The sequence below is a fragment of the Phascolarctos cinereus genome, unplaced genomic scaffold, assembly GCF_003287225.1.
Source record: "Phascolarctos cinereus isolate Bilbo 61053 unplaced genomic scaffold, phaCin_HiC Scaffold_3;HRSCAF=262, whole genome shotgun sequence".
Taxonomy (NCBI): Eukaryota; Metazoa; Chordata; class Mammalia; order Diprotodontia; family Phascolarctidae; genus Phascolarctos; species Phascolarctos cinereus.
The window spans coordinates 29,958,040-29,984,454 of NW_027555736.1; the positions used below are offsets into that span (position 1 = coordinate 29,958,040).

The 26,415-nt window shown below is 42.3% G+C and overlaps 1 protein-coding gene across 1 annotated transcript in view; it reads left to right on the plus strand.

The window, feature by feature from the left end:
* Positions 1-26,415, plus strand: part of MYPN (myopalladin) — a 93,999-nt gene that overhangs the window by 59,436 nt on the left and 8,148 nt on the right. The window contains 10 exon segments of the mRNA XM_020998164.2: positions 901-1,494; positions 4,019-4,157; positions 5,875-6,096; positions 10,028-10,177; positions 11,451-11,530; positions 14,888-15,014; positions 17,843-18,050; positions 19,808-19,909; positions 19,912-19,972; positions 24,096-24,229. Coding sequence (XP_020853823.1) covers positions 901-1,494; positions 4,019-4,157; positions 5,875-6,096; positions 10,028-10,177; positions 11,451-11,530; positions 14,888-15,014; positions 17,843-18,050; positions 19,808-19,909; positions 19,912-19,972; positions 24,096-24,229 — 1,817 coding nt within the window.

Consider the following 26,415-nt stretch of genomic DNA (forward strand, 5'->3'; position numbering starts at 1 on the left):
ATTGACTTTCAAAATAGCAGGTCCCATATGGTATAGTAATTGGCTTTTTCCAATACTATTCAGCACAATGGTGAAGGCAATGCAGTAGAATCACAGGCAGAAAGGGAACCTGTAATCATTTGTGCCAGGAGAATGTACTGACTTTATCTATACAGTTACTATGTGCATATTTAAGCAAAGGAAGCAACACAGCCATTGCTGGAGGAGTTGAGCTTGCCCTTCACAGCATTGAAGATGCAGAAGAAACAGATGCAGAGAGAGGGAGGGAGGGAATGGAGAAGGGGAGGAGAGAGAGGGAGGGGAAGAGAAGAAAGGAGAGGGAAGGAGGGGTAAAGAGAGAAGGGAGAGGGAGACAGAAGATTCAGGTTTGGTTCTTGTTATGAAGGAGCAGCACAAGTGGGCTAGTTTGGGATCCTCCCCATGTGTGTCAGCATAACCTGCTGGTGCACCACCTGTTTCTGGGAAGTCTCCAGAAAGGAGCCTGCTGTGTGTGTTCTCCAAAGGATGACTCATGCATCTGTCACTGAGTAGCTAAACTGCCTTGAGGTTTAAGTACAGCTTGCATTGTAGGGAGTGGTCTCTGATGAGTCTGCTGGTATTCGGCTTAGGGGAAATGATATGCCTGATCAGTTTCTACTGAGGTCATGGATCCATCTTTGGAAGAATACCAGTAGGAGGTAGTAATGAAAATGACAGCAATTGAAAAACTAGTATCCTTTTCCACTTTGTAGGAAAAAAAACACAACCAAAAACCCAACTAAGCAAAGTTAGGTAGAGGTCAAACAGTTTGACTTGCTCCCTGATCCCATGCACTGTAAATAACCTATGAACAAGTTTTCTGGAGCAGATAGATGGTGACAGATTCTCGTTCTCTCTTCCCTATCTTTGTTTTGCATGCAGTGATTCCAGTCAATTACAACAGCTTCACAACCAAGTTTTATTGGAACAACAGCAGCTGCAGTTTCCATCTTGTTCATCTCCAAAAGAGTTTCCTCTGAACATAAGCACGACAAACTCCATGGCTCCTCCGCCAGTGGCAGCCACCTGCAAACAGGTGAAGGCCCCTCGGGCACAGACATTCACTTTTACTCGGCCTAAGCAGTTTTTCCAGTCTCACAGTACGATGCTGGCTGCCACATCCCCTGCTGGTTCTCCGGGGTCCACCTTCAGCAACACAGTCCAAGCGATCCAGAGGACGGCGAGTAAGGAAAGCCTTCTGGGCTCGCACTCCTCGGCGCCAACGAGATCTCTAGGGACCTTTTCCAATCAAAATGCACAACCTTTCAGCAGTCCAGCAGAACCCGCACAGCCGCCACTCACATTCTCTGTCTCCAGTGGGAACCAGTTTCAGCCTCGTTGTGTGTCCCCCACTACTACCGTCTCTCCTACAGGCCGGATTCAAAACCCGGTGGCTTTTCTCAGTGCGGTCCTCCCTTCCCTGCCCGCCATCCCGCCCACCAACGCCATGGGCCTGCCCAGGAGTGCCCCGTCTGTGTAAGTATGGCCGCCTCGTGGGGGGTGGGAGATGGGTTATGGGGAGCCAAAGGTGGAGTCTGTGCGCTCAGGAGCCCGGGGGTCCGCCGCAGCCCCCCAGGAACGATCAGGACGGAGCATTTCTAAGTGAGCTCGTTCTGTGGCACCATCTGCCCCTCGCAGCTCAGTTCACAAGCATAGATCACGAGCAGCGCGCTGGGGATACAAAGAAGGGCAGAAGATGGCCCTTGTCCCGAGGATCCCGCATTCTGACGGGAGACAACCCGCAAGACCGTGTGCGGGGCACCTCGCGAAGATTATTGGGGGGAGCGGGGGATCGGACTTCAGCCACGGAAGAAAACGCCGTTCTTCAGCCTAGCTCGAGGAAGGCTGCCCCATGCGTGACCCAGAAATACCCTGGCCACGAGCCTCAGACCTGAAGCCAAGCTTGGAGCAAGTGGAGGGCCGCGGGGCTCAGACCCGGCGGGGGAGGGGCCCGATGGCACCCAGCCCCGCCCCTGGGCGGTGCCCTTGTCTAGAGAGAGGTGCACAGGACCCCTCCCCTCAAATGGCCTCGGCTGGGGAAGGAGCGCTACAGTGGGGCGCCCTGCGCTCCTCGCAGGACGCACGTGTTGGGAGGAGACAGGATTGGCTCACCTCCGAGGCTCCGCCCTTCGCGGCGCGTGCTCTCATTGGCTCACCAGCCCTCGGAGGCGGGCCTCTCTTCATTCACTAGAGCCCGGTATCCTTGGGGGTCTTAGCTCGCTCTCCTGGAGCGGCGGGTCCTTGAGGGCCCGGATAAGCAGGGGGGGGACCCCGCCCCCCCCCACTTCCTGCCTCCAGAATTCTCCGCTTGAGGAGAGATGGAGTCCACAGGATGAGCCAGGACTGTGGCCCTCTGGAAGGGCGGGGCGCCTCTCCACCAATGAGGAGGCCGGGGTCTCGTGAGTTTTCAAAACTCCACGGGCTGCAAAAACCTTTCTCTCTTGGTTATCTGTCAACCCCCTATTGTGTGTGGGGAGGCGCCAAGTGGCGCCATATTGCATAGAGCTCTGGGCCTGAAGTCAAGAAGACCTGAGTTCAAATCCAGCCTGGAACACTAGCTGTGTGACTGTGGGAAAGTCACCTGTTTGCCTTAGTTTCCACATCTGTAAAATGAACTGGAGCAGGAAATGGCGAACCACTCCAGTATCCACAGGATCACGAAGAGTCAGACCCGACAGAACAATAATACTGTGCCAGTTGGGGATACAAAAAGAGGATAAAGGGAGTCCCTGCCCTCAAGGAGCTTGCAATCTAACGTCAGAAACAACATGCGAACAAATACGTGTATATATACATATATGCATACATATACATACATACATATTTTATTTATATATATGTATAAACAATCTACACAATAAATAGGAATTAATCACCAGGGAAGGCACAGGACTTAAGAGGCCGGTAGGGAAGGCTTCCTGTAGGAGCTGGCCTCTACTACTGCTTACCAGAGCAGTCTGCTTACTCTGCTTTTTTTATCTCCTCTTGCTGCTCCCACAAATACCTGCTGAGAAGATGTGACAGGTGGAAGGGAAGGTCCCTCACCAAGAAGAGCGTGAAATTTAGTTTAGGAAACAGGATGTGCACATTGATTAATTCTTAACTAATTAATTTTTAAAAGCATTTATTAAGCACCTATTATGTGCCAGGCACACAAAAAGAATATGTAAATTCAGAGGTACTCTACCACCATATATAGTTGGTATGGTGCTCAGCCTCTCCCAATTGTAATCATTTCCTAAATATTTGTTGAATGAGTGAAAGAATAAATTAATGAGCATTTATTAAATGCCCACTATTTGCCACTATGTGGGGCATCCAGAATACAAACACAAGAATGAAAAAGTCACTGCCCTCAAAAAACTTACATTCTACAGTGAGATAGATCATGGACACAAGTATATGTGTACAAAATTAATACAAGGTAATTTTGAGGAGGAATTAGCAACTAGGGGTATTAAGAAAGATGAGGTGAGTTTTGAGCTGAGCTTTAAAGGAAATTAGTGATTCTAAGAGACAAAAGTGAGAAGAGAGTGCATTCCAGGTGCAGGAGACAGCCTGGGCAAAGGCACGGAGATGAGAGATGACATTTCATGTTAGGAGAAACCACAGGAAGGCTAGTTCGGCTAGACTTGTGTGAAGGGGAGTAATGTATCTTAAGGATAGAAAGGGAGTTAGCAACCAGGTGGTAAAAATCCTTAAATGCTAGAGGAGTTCACATTTAATCCTAGAAGTAATAGGAAGCCACTGGTTTTCATTTTTTAAAGGGGAAGGACATGGTCAGACCTGTACTTCTGGAATATCACTTTGGCAGTTTAGTAAAGATAGAGTATGAAGTATTTATACTGAAGGTAGGATATATTAAATGTAACAATAAGTCCACCACTTGATTCTTGTTCAGCCTTCTACTTTCTATTTGAGTCACCCTAATTTTATGTCAGCCTTTCATAATTGGCCAGTATTTTTTCATTGCTATGTTAACTATGGATCTCTTTCACAGGTCACCCCAGGGAGTGATAAAGAAAAATCTAAAGTCTCCTCAGCCAGTGACAGATGACCATATTCGTGAAAAGAAGGCTGCAGTGATTCAGGACTTAGAAAAAAAAATGCATTTCAGTGACATTCGAGCATGCCAGCAGGTAAGGGCATTCATTGGCAGCTTTTCATGTCAGGTGTAAGTTAATTGTGGTATTTGGCAAAGTTTGTGCAAAGTTGAATGTTGAAGCTTACATTTGTCCAATTTGTAAGCAAGCAGTAGTAGAGCCAGGCCCTATTTAAGATATCCTTACATGGAAATTGCTTTGTGTGCTGATAAACTCTTTTTGTCTTATCTCCCGAGTTGAGTTTGCCTTATTGACTGAAAGCCCGAACCAAGATTTCTTTTAATGCTGGGAGGAAAATTGGAGGCCATCAAGTTCAATCTCATTTTACAGATAAGGAAGCTGAGGCCTGGGGAGAGAAAAGGACTTGCTCAATATTATACAAAGGAACATAGCTGAATCTGCTGTTCTCTTGGTCGCCACTCTCCTCTTGCCTGTGCTAGAGATATTTCTAAATGTGGGCTGGGAGAGGTAATGAGGACAGCCATGATTGCTCTTTCTAGGATTGCCAGGTCACTAAAAGCACCCTGCAGTATCCCCTTTCACTTTCTGATGTCACCTCTTCAACGTCAGGTGAAGCAGGAAAGAGAAACTATTAAGTGGTGGTGTTACAGCACTCCAGGATAATCATACTTGTGGGAAGCTTTTGCAATAGAATTTTCCCTCCAATCATCCGTTTTCCTACCAGTTATCTTTACCTGTTTTTATTGTCTTCTATCTGAATAGAAGTTCTGATTCCTGTTTCTCTCCTAATAATTTAGCTGGGTAGAAGGAAAAATAAAATTTACATTCATTCATTTCCATAGCAACCAGCCATTCACTCTCAGATCTTAAATGGCTTCTTTTCAAGAAACCTATACTGTCCTTATTCATCAATTTAAGAGGTTTCAAAGGTGATTTTGATTTGTGCCTTGAAAGCTTGACTTTACAACCTAATGCCCATAAGGTACAGGTTCACCTTCACCGTATCCCAATGGAATGAAATCTTTTTTCTCAAGTTCTTTAACAAGAGTTTAAGCCCCTCGTGTATTCTTTCCTTCCTTATCTTTGTAAAAATTCAATTTAATTTTTTTTTGTAGTTTCTCTCTCGCTGGCATCCTTTCTTTTGTTCTTTTCATCTTTTTTTAAATCTCTTTGGGTTGTAGAGCTAGCAGTGATATTAACTTTTGGAGTATAGTCACAAATTAGTGTCCAGAAGGGCGGGACCAGCTCACAGCGCTGCCAGTTGTTCATCACCACGCCTGTCTCTTCACGTTGAGTTTGAGAACTCTGTCCATCCAGTCTGAGATGTCTGATAGGCAGGTGGAGATAGGTATTTAAGAACACTTCATGAAGCTTAAGAACATAGTATTCCTCTGAAATTGGGTATTTTTGCACATAATGATAAGGATTTTATTTTACCTTCATTCCACCTCACCCCACCCCCAATCCCTCCATATAGCTTGGATCTCATTAGGGCTTCATGCCCTAGAGCAAAAGTCAGTATTCTATAAGTTTGGATGGGGGTAGTGCTACTGGGCACCCCTCACTGTGGTCTTCCAACATGACTCCTAAGGGTCCAAAGTAAAAGAGTAGGACTGGGATTCCCAGTTATAGTAGTTAACTTGGATTTTCTTAAATATTCATTCATGATAACATTGACATAAGGACATAGCATCTTCAATATGTATATCTCTAAATCATGCTAACAGGCAGTTTGTTTCCTTCATGTTCAGGGAAGAATCTTCAGATTGAAACCAATTTGCTATTTTCACAGGAATACAAGATTTCAAGCTTTGAGCAGAGGCTAATGAATGAAATAGAGTTCCGTTTAGAACGTACCCCTGTGGATGAATCTGATGATGAAATCCAGCATGATGAGATCCCGACAGGCAAATGCATTGCCCCCATCTTTGACAAGAGACTCAAGCACTTCCGGGTGACAGAAGGCTCTCCAGTGACATTCACCTGCAAAATTGTTGGAATACCTGTTCCGAAGGTAAGGGAGTGCCCGTCATCCATTAGAGAGAAACCTTGCTTCTTGAAGGTTATAAACAACCAGACTCTGAAAAGGAGGGTGGAAAATAGGCTAGTCACAAGGGGGTGAGTGTGCACTCAGAGAGAAATATGATAAAAAAAAATGCCTATCAATCAACATGTATTTATTAAGTGTCTACATGATAAGACACTGTGATAAGTGCTAGGAGGTAAAGACATCTACAGACACAGGCTAAGTAGATACCAGGTGAGGGGGGGTAGGGGTGGGGTGGGGGTGAGGCCTTAGCACTAGCGTAGGGGATCAAGAGGTGCCTTGTGAAGGTGGCACTTGACCTGCAACCTAACGGAGACAGGGATTCAAAGAAGGAGAGGTGAGGAGGGAATGGTTTCTAAGCATGGGCTATAGCCAGTGCAAAGGTGCGGAGGCAGGAAACTGAGGGCTGTGTCTGAGGGACAGGAAGAAGGTAAGTATGACCTGACCAAGGAGTGCATAAAGGAGAGAAGATGTAGTGAGGTTATAAAGATGATTTGAGCCATAGCATAAATGCCAAACAGACTTTCTATTTAATCCCAGAGATAATAGCCACTGGAGTTTACTGATTATAGGAGTGACATGGTCAGAGCTGAACATTAAGAAAGTCATTTTGGCAACTGAGTGGAGGGTGGACAAGAGGGGAGAGAGATTTGAGCAACCAGTGAGAAGGCTGTTGTTCTGCTGGTGAGAGGTAGCAAAGCCCCACAGTAGTGTGGCATCTGAGTGGGTAGAGAAAAGGGCACAGATGCAGATGTTATGAGGGTAGAGGGTCTGAATTTGACAATTAAGTGATTGTCTGTAGATAAACTGAAGAGGCAGAGATGACGTGGAATCGTTGTGGTACCCATATGAGATATAGGAAAGTGCAGAAGAAGGGTAGTTTTGGGGGGAAAGAGATTTAGCTCTGTTTCTGACATGTTGCATTTGAGATACCTGTGAGACATGTAGTTCAAAATGTCCAGCAGGCAGGTAGGTGATGATGTGAGCGTAGAGCACAGGAGAGAGGTTGGGGGTATATAAATAGAACTGAGAATCATCCGCGTAGAGAGATGACTGAACCCCTGGGAACTGATGAGATCCCTAGTGAGCCATTCTTTAGAGCAGCAAGTATATCGTATTTCGCGGTCCTGAGACGAAGACTTGGGGTACATCTGTAGTCAGGGGGGTCATATGAACGATGATAATAATCTAACAAAGGAGATTGAGGAGTGATCAGATGGGTAGAAGGAGAACTAAGAGAATACTGCCACAAAATCCCTAAGAGGAGAGAGTAGCCAAGAGGACGGGGTGGTCTACAGTGTTATATGCTATGGAGAGGTCAACAAGGGTGTGTATTGAGAAAGGTCGTCAGATTTGACAATTAAGACATTATTGTTAACTGTGGAAAGCAGAGTTTCAGTTGAGTGACTAGGACAGAAGCCAGATTTCAGGAAGAGGATAGGAAGTTGAAGACAGTGGGATTCAACAAGCATTTATTAAGTGATTACCATGTGCCAGGCACTGTTACACTGGGGATGCAAAGACAGACAAAAACACGGTCCTGGCCTTCAAGTAGTTCCCATTCTAATCCAGGAGACAACACGTAAATAACTAAGTGCATGCAACATCTATATGATGTGAAGGGAAGATCATCTCAGAGGGTAGGCACTAGAACTGAGGGGGATTGGGAAAGGCCTCCTGCAGAAGGTGAGATTTGGACTGGGTCTTGATGGAAGCCAGGAAAACCAGAAAGGAGAAATGAGGAAGAGAGCATGCCAGGGATAGGGTAAACCCAGCAAAATGGCGCTGTTCAAGCAGCACCGAGGGGGCCAGTGTAGCTCAGCTGCAGAGTACATGGAAGGGAGTGAAGTGTGAGGAAAACTGGACACATAGGAAGGGGCCAGGTGGTGGAGCTTCCTTCAGATGCCATGCGGAGGGTTTTATGTGTTGGAGGTAAACAAGGAACAAGTGGAGGGAGGGAGAAGGTGAAATGATTAGACCTGAGCTTTAGTATAAAGTGCAGGGTGGACTGGAGTGAGGAGACGCTTGAGGGAGGGAGGACAATTGTGGCATTCCAGGTGTGAGGCCCACACCAGGGTGGACTTGACAAGAGGTTGGCGGTGTGGAGACAGTACAAGGGCAGGGTGAGGGTAACACCAGCTGCAAGCCTGGCTAACTAGGAGTATGGTGGTATCCTTGACAATACTAGGGAAGTTGGGAAGGGGAGTCAGAGGGAAGGGTTTGAGGGAAAGATAATGAGTGTTATTTAAATTAAGTCTGTGTAAAGGTTGCTAGGTGGCACAGTAGATAGAGTGTTATACCTGGAGTCAGAAAGATTGAGTTCAAATCCAGCCTTAGACACTTGCTCTCTGTGTGACCTTGAGCAAGTCATTTAACCTCTATCTCACTTAGTTTTTTCATCTGTAAAAGGAGTTGGGGCAGCTAGGTGGCACAGTGGATAGAGCACTGGCCCTGAAATCAGGAGGACCTGAGTTCAAATCTTACCTCAGACCAAACACTTGACCCTTACTAGCTGTGTGACCCTGGTCAAGTCACTTAACTCCAATAGCCTAATTAATTAATTGATTGATAAACTAATGGGGGTTGATGTGAGGATCAAATGAGATGATATTTATAAAGTGCATTGAACATATATTGAGCTTGAGATACCAATAGGACATCCAACATGAGGTGTCCCAAAGGTAGCTGCTAGTGCTGGACTGTAGCTCAGGAGACAGATTATGGCTGTATATATAGAGCTAGGAATGATCTGCAGAGAGATGATAATTGAATGTATGGGAGCTAATGAACTCACCAAATAAGGTGATATAGACAAAGAAGAGAAGAGATACAGCTCAAGGGGACATCTACATTTGGTGATTATGGAAAGAGAAGAGAAATATAGGTTGATAGGTAGAGGATCCCCTTAGCCAATACGATCTAAGGATGGTTTTTTAAGGATGAACAGACATTCATATATTTGTAGGCAGAAGGGAAAGAATCAGTCATAGGGAGAGAATGAAATTTAAAGAAGTGGGAGAAATGATTGTGGGAGCAATGTGCTAGAGAAGAGAGAGGGTGGGATCACAAGTACAAGCACATGTAAAGGAGTTGGACTTTGCAGGAGAAGGATTAGAGTTAAGGATGGAATTTGGGGTGATATCATGGGCTTAGGAAATGATATGTTTTCTTAGTAAAGTATGAGAAAAGGTCATCACCTGAGAGAGTGGAAAGAGAAACATGGGAAATTTGAGGAGAGAACAGTTAGAAGAGCCTCTATGGGAGATGGGATAGAAAATAAATTTGAGAGGAATAAAAAAGATTGCCTTCCAGCAGAGAAGGCCCAGTTGAGATTAGACAACGTAAATTTTCAGTCATCCCAACAGTTTAAGTGTATGACTTTGCTAGGTTCCATTCAGCATCAAATCATATTTATGTAGCAGATTTCATTTGCAAAACATTTACACATGTAATCTCATTTGAATCATGCAACAACCCTATTAGGTGTGAGGCATCCCCATTTTACGTAGTAAAACACCTAATGTTCATAGAAATTACATAGCTTTCTCCAAGTCCCACAACTTGTAAGGGTCCAAGAAAGGTTTAGCACTTAGGTCTGACTCTATCTCAGCTCGCTGTCCTTTAAGCCACTCTGACAATCTCATTGGGTTGGAAATTCTGTTTTCAAATATGAATTATGTATATATTACAAATTATATATATATTACAGATTATATTACAAAATTAACATTTTAAATGTTTGGCTTTTTATCAAATCCATGTTCTGAACACTTATTTTAAGAGACTGGCCATTTGTATGGAGATAATTGCCTCCACATCAGGTCTTTTGCCTTACCTTGCTTATCATTCTCCCCAGGCATCAAAGGCTGTGTTCTTTACTCTCTCTCTCTGTCTTCAGGTTTATTGGTTCAAAGATGGAAAACAAATTTCTAAAAAAAATAAACGTTGCAAGATGAAGAGAGAGGGGGATGGGACGTGTTCTCTGCACATTGACTCAACCACCAGTGACGATGATGGAAACTACACAATCATGGCCGCTAACCCACAGGTAGAGACTTTCAAAGAGCTCCTCAATCCCTGAATTAAAGTTGGGTACTTTGAATTTCTTTACTATAGAGAGGGAAAGGTAACTTATTTCATTTTGAGGGAAACGTTCGACACTGCCTAGTTACCCAGAACTAGTTAGGAAAATGAAGGTGAAACGTCATGGCTTCATATGAATAGTGCATAAGACCCTGCCTCCTGACAAGATCAACTCCTCATTACCTTTCTGCTCCTGCTTCCCCAGGGAGTGAGGAGCAAGCTCCGCCCTCGTGTTTTTGTTTCTCTCGTTTGACCTTTACAACAACACTACGAAGTAAATACTACACTCACACATAATGCATATAGAGAAGGTGTTATATATTTAACATAATATATTACACATTTTATATATAAATACATACAATGATATATATGTAATTATTACCCTATTTTACAGGTGAGAAAACTGAGGCTCAGAGAAGAATAAATGGCTTATCCATGGTCATACAACTAGTAGGCATCAGAAGCATGATTCAAACTTAGGTCCCTCCTAATTCCAAGTTCTATGCTTTTTCCAACATATCCTACTACTTTTCCTTCTATTGTTATTCATTTACTATATATTTCCTCTAGGCTAGTAGGATAAAATCTTGGATGTGCCAGTTCTTTGAGTTAATTGAAAAAAAAATTCCATAGAACAATGACCATAATAATATATTTGTTTTTACTCTTCGAAGAATAAATGATCAAACTATTTGGAAAAAATTGAAAGTCGGCCTGATTACATGACAACAATGTATTCACATTGTATTTATAATGTATCTTGTGATTTTCATTGTAACTTATAATTGTATAATGTCTAATTTACATTGTATTTACAATATATCTTGTAGTTGTTCAACTATTACTAAGAGAAGAAATGTAGAAAAGCTACAAAATAGTGTTGTCATGTTGTTTCCAGACTTGACCTGCGTATTTCTTCAGGTTGAAATCTGTTTGAAAGATAGAGAAGCAGTGTATAGCCAGGGAGGGAAGGCCGAGAACCTGGCCATGCTCTATCAATATCCATAATGTGGGTGACCAGATAATGCCGACTGCCAATTTCTGAGTTATGTCTGTTTCCAGGGATACAAATAGAGACTGTGTTGGGAAGAGCTCCTCATAAGCAATTGCAGCATTTTCATTTCCCAAAACAGTTTGTAAGATCTCAGCTAAACAGCTCCAAACCTGATAGAAACAACCAAGCGCAGGATGGCCCTCATCCTACTTGGTGCGCTCGTTCTTTCTTCCTTTCTTAGGGGAGAATCAGCTGTTCTGGCCACTTGATGGTGCAGACTCTGCCCCTGCGTGCTCGACTGACCCCAACTCATTCTCACAGGTAAGCAAAATGATCAAGCTGTAACTCACGTATGTCTCTCTTTTAAGAAATTGTAACTCCTTTTTAAAGGGATGCTTCAAGACTTTTGTAACACTGAGGAATACATACACAGTATGTAAAACAGGCCCTTTCAGCTGGCTCCACTTCAGCGCAAGAGACAACAACACGTTTTGATGGCTGCTTATAGGACCCCAGATCTCATAAGCAGAGCCACTGTGTTTTGCTAATATAAATAGCAGGTGCCTAATTGGCGCTTGAGAAGAGCAAGAAATTCCCTTCTTTTTATGAAGATGATTCAAGTCAAAAGTCTAGAGCCTGCTTTTCTCCAGAGTCTGTTGGTGCCACAAAGTTCTAGCAGGACATTCGACAGCTGCTGACACAGAGTGAATGAATATGACTTATCAGAGAAACAGAAATAGTGACCCACATTTCAGATATTTCACATACTGCATTTTACCACCGTGGCAACCATACCTTTAAAAAAGTGCAGCTGTATAAGAAGTGACAAATAAAGAAGACAGGTAAAAGAACAATATACCCAACAGTTACTAGAAAGTCAAAAAAGCTAACACTAAAAGGCAACACAACTCAGGTCGAATACATGGACGAAGTTGGTACCAAGCTATTAAAGCACACTTCCTTTCTGTAAATAATGCATAAACTGAAAAAAGCATGTGCTATCAGTCATAATCACTCTTAAGTGGTATTGTGCAATCAGTGCTGGGGGGGTGTTCTTCAGCTGTTTTTGTGGGGGGAGTATCTGTGGTGTCGAAAACTGTCAATACTAATAAAGAATAAATATGCAGATTGCTTTAAAAGAAAAAAGTACAGCTGTTACTATTAGTTTGTTCCCTCCATTTTAAGTTTGTAAACCATTTTAGTTTTTAAAATGATCTGTCATATTTATAGGCATAGTTAGTTTAATTACTCACTGAGCCTGGAAAGTACAGCTGCCTTGTCCTAGGTAGTAAATGGGGCTTCTCCTTTGGCTCTGATTTTGAGATTTGGATTGAATGCTGATTTATTTATTTTGAACAAGTACAACTGTTGAAAGCCAGAGCTAAGAGAGCAATGGCATGTAACCCATTGGCATTTAACATCAGAGAAAAGGAGCCACAGCCTGGTTTATCTAGTGACAGATCTCTTAAGATCATCTTATTGCATCATCAGAGACACACTTAGCACTTTGTCTGTGATCCTAACCTCATATCGGGTTTTCTCTAACTTGTTTATAACCCAGCACAATAAAATATTCCCTCTGAGCCCCATAGTAAACCTCTTAGGGTGCCTCCACACTTGAAGGACTTGTATTTCATCAGTAGGAGTACTCCTTCCACTAACTTGGACCATAGAGTCCCTTGGTGGCAAACTTTCTGGGGAGGAGTCTTTAGATTTCCTGGGCTGATCCTAAAATAACATGTGTGCACTGTGCAGACACACACACACACACACACACACACACACACACACACACACAGCAGACATCACCAGGGCCATGTGTTAACATTTGTCAGTCCTTTGATGGATTGTGGTCTCATCCTTGTAGGATGCCCTTAGTCAGCACAAATTCAGACCCAGCCACATGGTCTCATCCTCTGCCTTTCTCGCCTGTGTCTTTCCATAGGTCCTCTGTAAAGGCTCTCTCCACCAATGGAAGGCTTTCTTCTAGGTCTTTGATGTTTCACAGAGATTGGAGCCCATTCAGTTTTTGTTTCCCACTCTTAGTACATGACTAGCTTATCTCCTTTTCCAGCTAATCTTTTCTGCCACATTTCTCCCACAAGCGACCACTGGTGGCATGTATTGCAGTATGCTTATGCCCAATATATATCTTTCTACCTTCCTTTGGAAAATCTGTGTGTTACAAACTGGACAACATGTATGCTTCATCCAATTGGCTTTTTCTGTTTGGATCTCTAAGCCAACCCTTGAGTGTCTGCAGATTTCATTGCAGGGGCCCTGTAGTATTTTAGGACTTAATGCAATGATCACAAGGTCATCTGCAAACAGGAATGAGCTATGAACCAACTGAAAACATGTTAGAAATGGGGCAGCTAGGTGGCTCGGTAGATGGAGCTCCAGCCCTGGAGTCGGGAGGACCTGAGTTCAAATCCGGCCTCAGACACTTGAAACTCACTAGCTGTGTTAACCCCATTGCCCAGCCAAAAACAAACAAAACTATGTTAGAATGGGTTGGAAAGTTATTTTTGATGCCTGAGCACTGAAAATAATAATTGATGATGATGATGGCTAAAAAGGAAGAAGAGGATTGATAAAAGTTCTCAGAATACATGATAAGTAGGTTAAAAATGTACTGAAATGCTTTTGGAATATACTTCACTTAACTAGGCAATAATGAAGGCTGATAATTAATACATTTTTTTTGTCAATTTGTCAAGTGGTTCACTTCCACCGGGAGCCAATGAAATAGCTAAGATCCAAGAGTGAAATCAAAAGGACTTCCATGGCTAATGTTCATAGGAGCTCAACCGATATGTCAACGAAGAAGCATTGAACAAATGGCTTGTTCACAGAGATGTTTAAAATAAAAACTGAGGGGTTTATGATGGCAATTTGGGATTAGTCATCAGCACCAAAAATTATATGTGGGTTATCTTTAAGGGGATTGAACCTATTGATAAATGCCAATTATGGAAGAAAAGGGCAGAAATTGTGCAGGTTGGAAAAATGTGGCACGTACTGAATATTTAGCAAGGCGTGACAATGGTGGCTATAATTACACATCAGAAGCTCATTATCTTTCATAAACTCATGCAACAGTCTTTATTTGACAAATACAGATATTGAGATATCCTTAAAAATTCAACAAATACACTGTCCTGGAACTGGAGTATTATCATAAACAAAACCTGACCTTCAATCACCTCTATGTAAAAAAATTTAAGAACAATGTTTTTAAAAGGTATTCCTATAATAAACACTCACAATCTTTATACTTCCTGGAATGAAAAACTTTCAAAATAAGGAGATCTAGTGGAAGAAATCAAAACCATGCAGGAAACAAAAAGGTGTCTATCACTCCTGTCGTCCTATTCTGTTTGCCATTGGCACCGTCCTAAAGATGCTCACATTAAGCCCACAGAGGATGAGCTGCCACCTCCACACGTAATTTAGTAAGGAAAAGTAATTTTGTCAGTCTTTCAACAATCCACACAGTATTAAATATAAAAGAATAGGAGCAGGATAGTGACTTGTCCACAGTCTTTTTTTATCTCAACTCCATCAAAAGGGTGAGAAGATAAGAGAGTAATAATAATAATGAAGCTGGAGTTTATATGTCATTTGAAGATTTATAAAACACTTTATATACATAACTGAAGTTGTGTTGTATTGCAGGGGGAGAGCCCGGATGCAAGAACGAGATAAGGAACCTTTACAGGAACGATTTTTCAGGCCTCATTTTCTTCAGGCTCCTGGTGACATGGTTGCTCATGAGGGACGGCTCTGTAGACTGGACTGTAAGGTAGGGTGCATGTTCCTGTTCTTTGATCTAACCACTTTTGCTTTCCAGGCAGGGGAGAGGTAGCATTTCTGTCTTCCCTTCAATTACTTCTAGGAAATTTGTCTTTTAAAAACTCATACCATATGAAAATATTCTACTAAACCCATAACATTTTATTCTCAGATCTACTTTAGAAAAAATTACATCATCATTGTCAAGGTATGTGAAAGTGAGTTTCTTAAGACATCAAAACTAGTAAATGCCTCTCAAGCATTTTTACACAGATGAATGAAGAGTGTCTTTGACTATAGACAGAATTGAACAGTTGACCTCCTAGTCCCCTTGCTGAATTATCAGCCACATCACATCCCCTGGCTGTGGGTGTTTCTCAAGGTTCTGTCATGGTCCCTCTTCTCTTGTCCCTTGATAGGCTTTCTCTTGGCAACCTCATCAACTCCCACGGGTTTAATTTTCAACAGTATGAAGATTGTGATTCCCTGTCTACTATTGGTAATCTACAAGCATGACAGTTCCCAGTCTACTTATTTAGCCTGTCTCTCCCCTGAGCTTCAGTGCTGTATTACCAAATGCCTATTGCATATTTCATACTAGATGTCCTGGAGACATCTTAAACTCAACATGTCTAACCCTGATCTCATCATCTCTTCCTCCAAATCCTTCCCTCTTCAAAGGGGAGGGCTTGTTTCCATCAAAGGCATCACCATCATTTCAGTTCCTCAGCTTTGTAATCTAGGCATTTTCCTCATTCCTCACTCTCCCTTCCAGCAAATCTGCAATGAGTTAACTTAAATCTCGCCATTCCTACCTTCACAACATCTCTTGTACCTAACCTCTTCTCTCCACTGGCATAACTACCATCATAGTTCAAGCATTCATCAGCTCTCACCTAGATTATTTCAAGGGACTCCTAATTGGTCTCCCTGCCTCAAGTATCTTTTCACTTCAGTCCATTTTATACACCATATACTGTGGTCAGTCATTTTCCTTAAGCCTGGATCTGACCATGTGTCTCAGTCAACTCCACTGGTTTCCTGTTACCTCCACAATGAAACATCTTTCCTCTGTTTGTCTTTTAAATCCCTATACAACCTGGCCCCAGTCTACCTTTCTAGCTCCATTGACTACTACTTTTCTCTCATAGTCCACTATCCAGCTGAGCTGGACTTCTTTCTTCTCCTAACTCACAACACTCCCACTCCCTCCCTCCTTCCTTCTGCCTCATATCATCCTCTCTCTCTTCCTCTAAGATGCAACTCAGATGCCATCTTCCATGTGAAGCCTCATCTGCCTCCCTCCCAGCCACAAGTTCCCTCCTCCCAAACAGAGTGGGAAGCAACATGGTATATTAGAGCAGCAGTGCCAAGACCCCCAAAGAGATCAGAGAAAGGGGAAAAGGACACACTTGCAAATATAGTGATAGCACCACTTTTCATAGTAGCCCCAGACTGGAAACTAAGGTCCCCACCTATTAGGAAGTGGCCCAGTTATGGTACATGAATGGAGTGGAATACTGGCATACCGTAAGAACTGATGAAAGGGATGATTTCAAAGAAACCTGGAAGACTGATCTAATGCTGACTGAACTGAAGAGAGCCAAGGGAACAGTTTGTACGGTCACAACATTGTAATGACAAATACCTTTGAAAGATTAAGAACTCTGATCCATGCAATGCCTGGCCATCAATTTAGGGGACTGATGATGAAACGTGCTACCTGCCTCCTGACTGATAGGGGAGAGGCATCAGAGGCTGATGGAGACGTGTGTTTTGGAAGGAATTTGTTTTCTTTGACTATGCATATTTGTTATGAGCATTTCTTTTTCTTTTCTTTTTAAATGGAAGAAGAGGTAGAAAAAATAAATACTAAATTTTAAAATATTTTAAATGAAGTCAAGATTTCTAAAAAAAGAGAAAGAATTTATTTAGAATCTTAGAGATATGGGTTGCAGTCCCCACTCTTTCTCTTTGGGTAAGTTACTTCACTTTTCTGAGCCTGTTTTCTCTTCATAAAATAGATCGGGGTGGGGAAACTGTGGCCTTCTAGGTCCTTTGGTGCAGTCTTTTGACTGAGTTCAAGTTTTACAGAACCGATCCTTTTATTAAAAGGATTTATTCTGTGAAGTTTGGATTCAGTCCAAGGGTGGCACTTGAGGACCTAGAGGATCACATGTGGCCTCAAGGCCATAGGTTGCCCACCCCTGGACTAGATGATCCCCAAGGTTCCTTCCCTCTCAGAAATTCCATGGTTCTATGACTAATGAATTAATGAATTCAACTAACCGAATTGAAGCTAGGTAGGGCCATGGATAGAGCATGGGACTTGGAGTCAGGTAGATGTGAGTTCAAATCCAGCCTCAGGCATTTACTAGCAATGAGAATAATAATAGCACCTGAGTCCTAGAGTGGTAAGAAGATGAAATGAGATCTTTGTAAAGCACTATGTAAATGCTAGCTGTAATGATGATGATGACGATGATGATGATGATGATGATGATGATGATGATGATGACGAACTACTAATTATACCTGTAGTAGTACTCCAAGTTCAAGGAATGACGTCTATGTAATATATGACAAATTTTTAAACTGATTCATTTGATCACATCCAGGTAGGAGAGAGGAATACAGTTAATGACAGCTGCCTCTCATTCTTTGTGAAAACAAGTCCAGGAATACCCTGAGTAATGCGTTTCCATGCCCACACTACCCTGTAGCTCAAAGGTTCACCCTCACTGTGTTGTGCGCTGTGAGGATAAAGAGATTGAACCACCTGATAAATTAGCTTGTCATCAATCTGTCATTGGCCTCAGCTGTCTTGTTCTTTGTTAGGTGAGTGGCTTACCACCCCCAGAACTGATGTGGCTGCTCAATGGCCAACCCGTCCTGCCAGACAGCACCCACAAGATGCTGATTAGAGAGACTGGAGTCCACTCTCTGCTTATCGACCCTCTTACCCAGAAGGATGCCGGGACCTACACATGTGTTGCTACCAACAAAACAGGACAGAATTCATTCAGTCTAGAGCTCACGGTAGTAGGTAAGCTCTGTTGTTCAGATGATTAATCTCATTTTCAAGGTATTCACCAGAGCTAATTCTCTAGATCCCATTGACCTCTGTGCCATGGGGCCCAAGTTCAGCCACTCCTTAACTCTGCACCAACCCAGTGGTGAAGGCTGTGTTCCCCACTCTCTTCTCATTTCTCTGGAAGTGAGCTAAAAGCCTAGTGCCTTGTATAGTATTGGTGTTAAACAAATAGATGTTGAATGGATGAAATGAAACCTGACACCCTCTTTTTGAGATGGGTGGGCAGGGACTCACATTTACCCTGCTTCAGATGAACTAGCCAAGTGAGTCACAGTGAAATCAGGATGACTGCTCAGATCGATAGCACAGCCAGAATGAGCACGCGCATTTCCTTATTCCCAGGCCAGGGTATTTTCCTGCTTTCTCTAGGATAGCAGTTCTCAAACTTTTTGGTCCCAGAAACCCTGTATGCTCTGAAAAACTATCAAGGTACCAAAGAGCTTTGGCTTATGTGGAGTCTATCAGTATTTACTGCATCAGAAATTTAAATGAGCACACTTTTAAAATATTAATTCAAAAACAATTATAAAACCATTTTATGTTAATATAAATATCTCTTTATTAAGAGTAACAGTATTTTCCAAAACAAAAAATTTAGTGAGAAGTGACACTGTTTTACATAATTTCTCAAATCTCTTTAAAGTCTGGTTTAATGGAAGACTGTTGAATTCTTATGTCTTCAGATAGTGTCTTAGTATCATCATGAAAATAGTTTTAACTTTGCTGACCCCCTGAAAAGGTCTGGAGGACCCCTAGAGGTCCATGGAACACACTTTGAGAACCACTGCTTTAGGGAATGCCATCGTAGGGAGAAGAGAGCAGTTTGGGGGTTTGAGCTCATCTCTTCTTCTTCTTTTTCTATTTGGTAACTCCTAGAAATTAGCAGCTAGAAAGGAGGAACCCAGATGCTTAAAGGTAGCTTTAACAGACATATCCTCCCCTTGTGTGCCTTGTGCTACTTAGATAAAAGGTGACCAGGAAACTGGTGCACCTTACCAAGAGCATTCATTCAGGAAACAGTTTTGTGCTTTAAAAAATAAGAAACTCCCTCAGAAAATAAGTTCAAATGAAAAGTAGCAGCTTTGCTTTTAGTAGATATGGTTTCTCAAAATTTAGTGTTGAGCAATAAAAGAAATGGGCCACTAGGTGGCGCCATAGTGCATAGAATGCTGGGCCTAGAGTCAGGAAGACTCATCTCTGAGTTCAAATTTGACCTCAGACACTTACTATGTATGTGATCTTGTTTGCCTCAGTTTCCTCATCTGTAAAATGAGCTGGAGAAAGAAATGGCAAAACACTCGTGTATTTTTGCCAAGAAAACCCCAAGATGGGGTCATAAAGAGTCATAAAGAAGCTCAGTGAGGGAAAGGACCCAGGGCCTCATAGCACCCTAGTACAATTCCTTTAATGTGACAGAGAGAATCAATACTTGTTCAATTAATGTATAATAATTCCTTGGTGTTGCTCTTTTTTTTCACTCACAGAAGGTACAGTTAATTGATCAAGAATGAGAATTCCCTCTACTCTTTTTTTTAAAAACTTTTAATGTGTATCAATGCAAGAATTCCTTATTATAGATGTACAAAGTGCCAGAGGAATGTCCTGGGGTGGGGAGGTGTACAGAGGAATACACATCCATCCATTGACTCTTAAGACAAAGGTATTAGGATACTTACTTGTCAGAAAATAACTCTACTTTTCTTGTCTAGCCAAAGAAGTGAAGAAAGCACCCGTATTCCTAGAGAAACTACAAAACAGCGGTGTGCCTGAAGGCCATCCTGTTCGACTAGAGTGTCGTGTGGTGGGCATGCCACCCCTGTGTTCTACTGGAAGAAAGACAATGAGACCATCCCTTTTACCAGAGAAAGAATCAGGTATAGCACAAGGACATATTTTTGAATGACCTCATAGACATGAAACTGGTTTTGCCTTCAGAGTGAGTGCATTTAGACTGTTTTGTCTAAATGATTCTCTGGTACAAATCCCATTCATTTGGTTGCCTTTGATAATATCCTTACTGCTACTGCTTAGAATGTCATTGTGCTGCTTGAGAAACCTTAGAAGCTAGGTGGAATATATGGTGTAGAATTGTATGGTGTGCTCAGTCTGTTAAATGTCTGATTAAGAGTTTGTAAATATAGTACCTGTAATCCTCACTTTTCACTGCTTGACTTGTTTGACACTGCTTAATAGGATGTCCAGAGGACATTAGGACTTCGAATATTAGGGACTTAGGAATCCAAGTGACTTAGCAATCATTTGGTCTCATCCCTCATTTAAACAGAGAAGAAAACTTAGACCCAGAAATACAAAGCAGTAGCTTCAGTAAACAACTGGATTTCACCTGTCACCTGGTTCATTTTCCACCAGTATCCAAACAGACTTAGGCAATAGCTTGTAGCTAGCACATATTCGGTCATGAAAGTGTGGACACCTGTTTGTATGTGTATGTATATGTATGTGTATAAGACATTATTTGCCACATGATTTCCAGGAGGGGTGGAGGCAGCTTTCGGCAACTTTAAAATTTTAATGACATAACTTGTAAATATGATAGAAACAATATGTCAACAGCATTTGAAGGTACATTTATTAAGATTTTTAAAGCAGCTAATTTCAACATAACCATATTGCTTTTGGGAGGCTACACAGTACTGCCATCTAAGTCTTTGGAATATGAAGTATATCGTTGCTTCCTAGCTTTAAGTTCTGCCAAAACAGATGGTTTGGTCAAACATCTTTAACATGTAACTAGTTTTTAAAATTCAGTCGTACCCGATCAGGTAAAAAAAAATAGCCAATTTTCCTGTGTCTGCCAACATGCTTCTCTAGGAAAATGTAAGTGGAGAAGTGTTGCTGTCAGAGTATAACCGCACCATGCACCGCTTATGGAAAGAAGATGGCAGAAAGACTAGAATCTTCTTTTCACAGACGTCTTAAAGCATCTGTGCAGCTGCTGGTCCTCCCAATACTATGTATTTCCAATGCTTCCAAGTCTCTAAGCTTCTTCATTGTTCAGCTGCTTTCAGTAAGAAATTGAATTTCTCTGAAATGCATCTTTTTGGTAAGGAGTGATGAATCTTCTCGGAGCCATAGCACACAATATACTTTCTTCATCTCTTTTTTTCATCTGTGCAGAACCCAAAATAAGAATTCATTTTGCACAGGGGGACAATGTAGTTGTCCTAAACATGAGCAAACTTGCTTTTAAATGTGATTTGTCAATTGTTTGTATCATGCCCACAATCCTAAATGATTAGATCTTAGGTAGTGCAGACCAATGCCAGCCACCTTCATACATAGCCTATACTTACATTATTTTTTTTTTGATTAGGCAATGGGGTTAAGTGACTTGTCGAAACTGGATTTGAATTCAGGTCCTCCTGACTCCAGTGTTCTATCCACTACACCCCTAGAGCCTATACTTAAAAGTGTCTTATGAAAACCTTTCTTTGCAATAAATAATCAATAAAATCCTCAGGAACTTTGTTAGACACTGAAAAGAATAAAATGCAAAAAATGTTTAAAGAGTCTAAACCTATTTTCTCTACACTAAGCCCTTCTACTCATTGGAAAAGACCCACGCATGCATGTGTATGGGCTTCCTGGTCTCAACAACCTTATTTCTTGACTATTCCAGCCCTTAGCCACAAGGGGCAGGACAGCAAGAAGAACAGAAATCACCTTCTCAAAGGGTCCAGAATCCAAGTGGAAATGCACAAGACTATGGGCCCCAAGAGGACCAAAAAGTATTTTCTTCAGAATGGCAGGATGTGACTCTTAGAACTAAACAGCTTTTAAGATATTTTCATATTTTGCCATCTTAAAATTACATAAAATAAAAATAAAATTGCTTTTATTAGCAAAACTAAAGAGAACTGGAGAGGACCTGATTTGTGCTATAGGAAACACAGTAAACTAGGTTAGAGAAAGCATGCATAAACTGATGTGTCTTTGCCCTTCTTAATCTTTTCAGCTCCAAAACTAAAATGTGGTTTTGTTGGAAAAAAATTGTGTGACCCAAATCACTGCTTTTAGGAAAGACTAGACTTCCCTTCTATATAATGAGGAGCCTCTCCCCTTCTCCTTACCCACTCTGTGGGAAGTCTTCCCTGCTGGGGGGGATCCCGGGGAAGGACAGTGCTTTGCATGACTGGTAAGAAAGACAGGACCAGCTGTTGTTAAAGGAGCTGTATATAGTCAGCTTTTCTATACATGCCATGCCATGAGAAAATGTCCTTTTTCTTCTCATGTCCTTAAAAAAATTGTGTAATTTCTCTATTTTAGAATTATAGTGATAGAATTCTGGAAGGTCTCCTCCTCCTTGCAAGTGGTACCTGAGTGAAGCCAGTTTGAAGCCAGTGGGTGGAGCTAGTCACCTGAGCTAGGAAAATCTTGATCTGTCTGTCACCTCTGTCTTGCACATGAGCTAAGAGCTGGATGCCCCCTTCAGTCAGGAAACAGCTTTGGTGGGCAGACCCAGCAAAGAAAAATGAATGAGCTTTGGCACAGAGACAAGGAGTGTGCTTCAGGCGCTTAGGAGGAGCTGGCAGGATGCAGACAAATTCCAAGAGAAGAAATAAGGTATCCATCAATGGGGGTTGGCAAGCTAGATACAGAGGGTGAAGAAGTCAAGCCGTACTAGGCTCAACCACCAGCTAGTGAATGGGCTTTCAAAAAACAAAAACAAATAGCTTGGAGAAAAAGAGGCAAGGAAGGGACAGAGATAGGAATCCTAGGACCCAGTCCTACAGTCACCTAGCCATTGAGGAAGTTAGCGTAGGATGACCTGAATACAAGGGTCAGCTCTGTGGGAGCCAGATAGGGAAGTGCCTTCCTCATGGGGAGAGGCTGGGGAGGGGGACAGGGGGCAGCAGAATGAAGTATCAAGTGCCTTTGGAGGCAGAGGAGACCAGCTGGGTACGCACCCACATCTGGATGGAAACTGAGCATGCTACCAGCACAAATACATGTACACCTGTCAACTAAAAGTCTAAGCTGCCTCGTTGAATATCCACCCTTTCTCTCTAAACGGAGGCTGAGGATACTGCATTAGTCAAGCCATGCTATGGCTAGACTTCAGTTGTAAATAAGTTTATTAAAAAAATCTGTGTCCTCTGAGTCTCTTTCTATGCAGAATTCTATCTTTATTTTCTTTTCCCAGATTTCCTAGCAGAAATTCTTTTAGGAAAAATCTAACCTCATCTCAACTCAATAAGCATTTATTAAGCACCTACTGTATGCCAGACACTATGCTAAGCATTTAAGCTGTAAAGACAGAAATGAAATGGTCTTTGTCCTCCATGAGTGTGAGTAGAAAAGGGCTGTTCCTCACTGTGTGAGATATGTGATAAACTCACAGTGACCAGGTGCCATTCATTCAGCAAGGATTGAATGAGTCCCTACTGTGGACAGCAGCTGCGACTACAAGGACAAAAAGTGGTTGCCTCAGCCCAGGATGTTAGGGGAAGCTAAGGGAGCTGAAGCAAATACAGACTAGGAGATCTAAGGTGGAAAAGGTGGGAAACAGAGGTGGCTGTTCCATACCACTGTGTCTTACTTCCTCCAGACTTTTGTGACTTCTTCTTTAAGGGTGTCATTGATGTTTACCTAAACCTGATTTTTTAATATTTTTGGTAGTAGGAAGAAGGGGGAAAACATGTGATTGCATCAGAATGGGGGAATTCCCAATGTGGACACTTCTTCCACCTGCAAAGATTTGTAGGTTAATACTTATGGAGTGGCCTCCGTGTTGAGAGGTTTAACAACTTGGCCATGGTCATACATCTAATATAGGTCAGTGGCTGAACTTGAACTTCGATCTTCCTGACTCCAAGACCCTCCTCTATCTATTATGCCATGCTGCCCTCATTCTGATTTCACCTACATAAAAAATCTGGAGATCAAAATGGGATGTGTGCTAGGGATCACCTCGAAGCCTATGCCCAAAGGTACTGCACTATCTCCTGGTGAAAGATTTTGTTTTTCTTTTTTCAGCATGCACCAAGATACAACAGGTTATGTCTGCCTCCTCATCCAGCCAGCCAAGAAAGCAGATGCCGGATGGTACACATTGTCTGCCAAGAATGAAGCTGGCATCGTGTCATGTACTGCAAGACTGGATATCTATGGTGGGACTAATGAGCTTGTTTTAAGACAGCCAGCCAGAAGGAATGCATAGCATTTAGTCATTTAGCCAATAGTTGTTATAGCAGGTGGCTTGTTTATTTTCCACTAAGGACCTGGTCAGATTAGGTTTTTCATTCTAGAAACTAGATTTTTCAAAGTGTTTTCAACCTAGCTACCAAAGCATCTTTGCTTTTATGTAATTTCTGCACCCTTGAGAGCTTGAATTGAAGAATTATGAGTCAGACAGCTATTTAAGGAAAACAAAAAGTGGCTGATTATCCAATTTGTGAATCATCTGTGGTGCTTCAAAGATTCATGATTTCACCAGAATGAGTATTCCCTCAGTTGGTACCCACAAATTACCTACAAGTACCGGTAAATTATTGACAGTGAAATAAGGCTCAAATCAGTCAATTTTGCTACACCAGCCAACATTCCTTAGGAAAGCACTAAGAGGCTGCTCACATTATATCTTTAATTGCTGTTTTTTGAATCTGACAAGATAAGATTTTTTTTTCCACAAGTGAGAGCTTTGTTACAGCTAGATATATGCCATCTAGTGGCCAAAACATGAATATCCCTTTATATTTATAAGCTTTTTAAAGCACTAAAATATGGAGGGATTTTTGATAGAAACAGAAATGACTGGTGCTGACTATGTTACTCTGATACTAACTATTTTGTCTAGTGCATGTAGATTCTTAGAGTCCTTATCTCAGCGCACACTCACACTGATGAGTTTTGTCCCCAGAATGTGGCCACAGTGCCCTCTTAAAGTTCTGTGGTACCACCCTCCTTGAGGGGTTGGAAGTTGTTTATCTAAAGCTATGGCTTATAAGCCCCAAGCAGCATGCTTCCCACATGATAACTGGTTCATGTAAATTAGTTAATCAGGCTTAAGTGGTTTTTAAAAAGGGGTGTTTACTCAGGTGGTATAGTAAGATCATTTGGTATAAAACATTCCCACAAAAGTATGTGACATACTCTTCCATAGAGTCCAGAGAAAGGTGGGCTGAGGCTCAGAGATCGTGTGTGACCCCAGTAAAGCACGGATCCTGGAAGTGCTCTTGCTGGAGTCCTCAAGATGTTCCCCGTAGGCATGATGCCACCCTGATTGCAGATCTGCCCAAACTGTTTCAGCATTCGCTCTCTGACCACACTAAGAGTTAGCATTTGGAATTTTTGAATGTGTCCAACCCTAGACAAGATTACTAAGCAAAATTACACGTTTGCTTGTAATTCCATCCAGGTACACCTCACTTTGATTATCTGTCTTCCCTTCTGAAATCTAGTCTCTTGGTGCTTTGCTCAGGGCTGCCTCGCTACGGAGCCCTGGATAAGCCTGCTCTTCCTAGGCAGCAGGGCATTCTACGGACCTTTTCTGACTGTTCCCCCATCAATGTTTTCCTAACTTGTGTCTTGAGCCTTTAGACTCTCCTCTCTATTTTCCAAAGAAATCTGCTGCTAAACTAATTCTTAGGGATATTTTAGTGGCTTAATGTTTGTGTGGGACCCACCTGTGTGTACCTGTGTATTTTCATTTTGGAAATGCAATCCCTTGGCCCAAATGTGACAGGATCCTAGGACCTCTGACTACAAGGATCCCCAGATCTGTCCCATTGATACCCCTAAGAAAACATAGAAATTATCAGAAGGTACAAGCAGGCTCTTCCTGACCATGACAAAAGTTATCACTGCCCAGTCCTTTCGTACAGTCTTTGCCTTAATACTTGAAGCACCTTATGGTCCAACCCAATGCCCAACACTTTTCCCCAGACAACACAAGGCAAGACAAGTAGAGGCCTCCAAGGAAAGTCATCCAGGAAGCAGCTCCCAGCAGCCAGAATGCTCTGCCCCAGAGGGTTCAGCTGGCTCTGTTTTTCTTCTTCTTTCTAAAGCTCGGCTCAGGTATCACAATGTGATGAACTAACCAGTTCAGGCTTTCTCTGTTTTGACAACTTGCCTATGGACAGCCTCTAATTGTGAGAGTTGCTGGCCTTTGCACTGGGGCTTTGGGCTGCAGCTGCTGCCCTCTTGCCCCAGAGATCACTCCCTCCTTCTTTGATTGTAGCCACAAAATGAGTGACTAAAGCCATAGGTACTATGGAAGGCCAGGTTGGAGTACAAGGGAGAAGAGAGAGATTTTTCTGGCATGCTTCCAGTATCCCTTTAGTCACAGCAGTCTGTC